Source organism: Coturnix japonica, unplaced genomic scaffold (genome assembly GCF_001577835.2).
Source record: "Coturnix japonica isolate 7356 unplaced genomic scaffold, Coturnix japonica 2.1 chrUnrandom1904, whole genome shotgun sequence".
Taxonomy (NCBI): Eukaryota; Metazoa; Chordata; class Aves; order Galliformes; family Phasianidae; genus Coturnix; species Coturnix japonica.
In genome coordinates, this window is record NW_015440710.1 from 1 (window position 1) to 1,805 (window position 1,805).

Consider the following 1,805-nt stretch of genomic DNA (forward strand, 5'->3'; position numbering starts at 1 on the left):
CCCCTACCTGCACTGAGTGCCCCTGGTTGGCTCTGACGCTGAGCGGGTTGGGACGCAGAGCAAAGCGCCCTTTGGGGTCGGAATCCACCACATCCCTCAGCTCCTCCACTGACACCCCGGCAAAGGCAGGAAGCTTCAGGAGGGCCCCCACCTCCACAAAACCATCTGGAACCCCCCCCCAATATCGTTATTTAAAGAGGGGGGGGGGGCAGAAATCTGGTCTATAGGGAATTAAGGCCTATAGGGGGGGGGGCAGGGATTGGGAGTTACAATAGAGGAGTATTTATGGGGTCCCAAAGGGTCTGTAAGGTGGGGTCACCTAAATACCAGGCCTACAGAGGCCTACTGCGGCCTACTCCAGCCTACCCAGGCCTGCTCCGGCCTACTGAGGCCTACAGCGGCCTACTCTGGCCTACCCAGGCCTGCTGCGACCTACCGAGGCCTACTGCGGCCTAACGAGGCCTACTACGGCCTACCGAGGCCTACTGCGGCCTAACGAGGCCTACTGCGGCCTAACGAGGCCTGCTGCGGCCTAGTGAGGCCTACTCCGGCCTACAGAGACCTACTGCGGCCTAGTGAGGCCTACTGTGGCCTACCCAGGCCTGCTGCAGCCTACCGAGGCCTACTGCGGCCTACCGAGGCCTACACCGGCCTACGAGGCCTACACCGGCCTAGCGAGGCCTGCTGCGGCCTACCGAGGCCTGCTCCGGCCTACTGAGACCTGCTCCGGCCTAGCGAGGCCTACTGCGGCCTAGTGAGGCCTGCTGCAGCCTAGCGAGGCCTACTGCGGCCTAGCGAGGCCTGCTTTGGCCTAGTGAGGCCTGCTCCGGCCTACCGAGGCCTACAGCGGCCTAGTGAGTCCTGCTGCGACCTACCCAGGCCTACTGCAGCCTACCGAGGCCTACTGCGGCCTAGTGAGGCCTACTGCGGCCTAGTGAGGCCTACTGCAGCCTACCGCGGCCTAGTGAGGCCTACAGCGGCCTCCTGCGGCCTAGTGAGGCCTACTGCAGCCTAGCGAGACCTACAGCGGCCTACCGAGGCCTACTGCGGCCTAGTGAGGCCTGCTGCGACCTACCCAGGCCTACTGCAGCCTACCGAGGCCTGCTGCGGCCTACCGAGGCCTACTGCGGCCTAGTGAGGCCTGCGGCCCACCGGGACGTACTGCGGTGTACCGAGCCCCACCGCGGCCTAACGGAGCCCCGCGGGGCCCACACGCACCGTCGGCCATGTGCAGCCCCGCATCTCGCGCTCCGTGCCGCAGGAAGAAGCTCAGCGCCTTCGACAGCCGCACACGAGGGTCCTGCAGGGTGGAGGCGGAGCCGCGATATCACGTGACGCTCCCCCAACCAATCCCCGCTCGTCTCCCAGCCCTCACACCTCATCCCTCCGCTTCCTCCTCCCGCCGCCGCGCGCCGCCATTTTCCCTCACGTGACCACCAACCGCACTGCTATGACGTCATCAAACCGCGCCACACAAGGCACGCTGGGATTTGTAGTTCCCCATATACCTTTATTTAGGTCCATATCCCCCCCTCCCGGTTTCAGTCTTGTTTCCTTGTCCCCAATTTGGGGGGTCCCCCCCGCGACCCCCCCCTTCTCTCCGCCCTCTTCGCTTCCAACTCCCGGCGTCTCTGCTGCTCCCTCTGCCGACGGGACGGGTCCCGGGTGGGGCCTGGGGGGGGGGCAGGAGGGTTATAGGGGGAGTCTATGGGGGGATCTATGGGGCAGGAGGGAGCTGGGGGGTCTCTATGGGGCCAGAATGGTTATAGGGGGGGATCTATGGGGTCAGAATGGTTATAGGGGGG

At 65.0% G+C, this 1,805-nt stretch overlaps 1 protein-coding gene across 1 annotated transcript; it reads right to left on the reverse strand.

The window, feature by feature from the left end:
- Positions 1-7: 7 nt before the first annotated feature.
- Positions 8-1,467, reverse strand: TRPT1 (tRNA phosphotransferase 1; the record flags this gene model as incomplete). Its single annotated transcript, XM_015851401.2, has 3 exons — positions 1,378-1,467; positions 1,219-1,300; positions 8-165 (listed from the first exon to the last, which is right to left on the reverse strand). Coding segments are annotated over exons 1-3 (282 nt in total), but the record flags the coding sequence as incomplete, so codon positions are not given.
- Between the last annotated feature and the right edge of the window lie 338 nt (positions 1,468-1,805).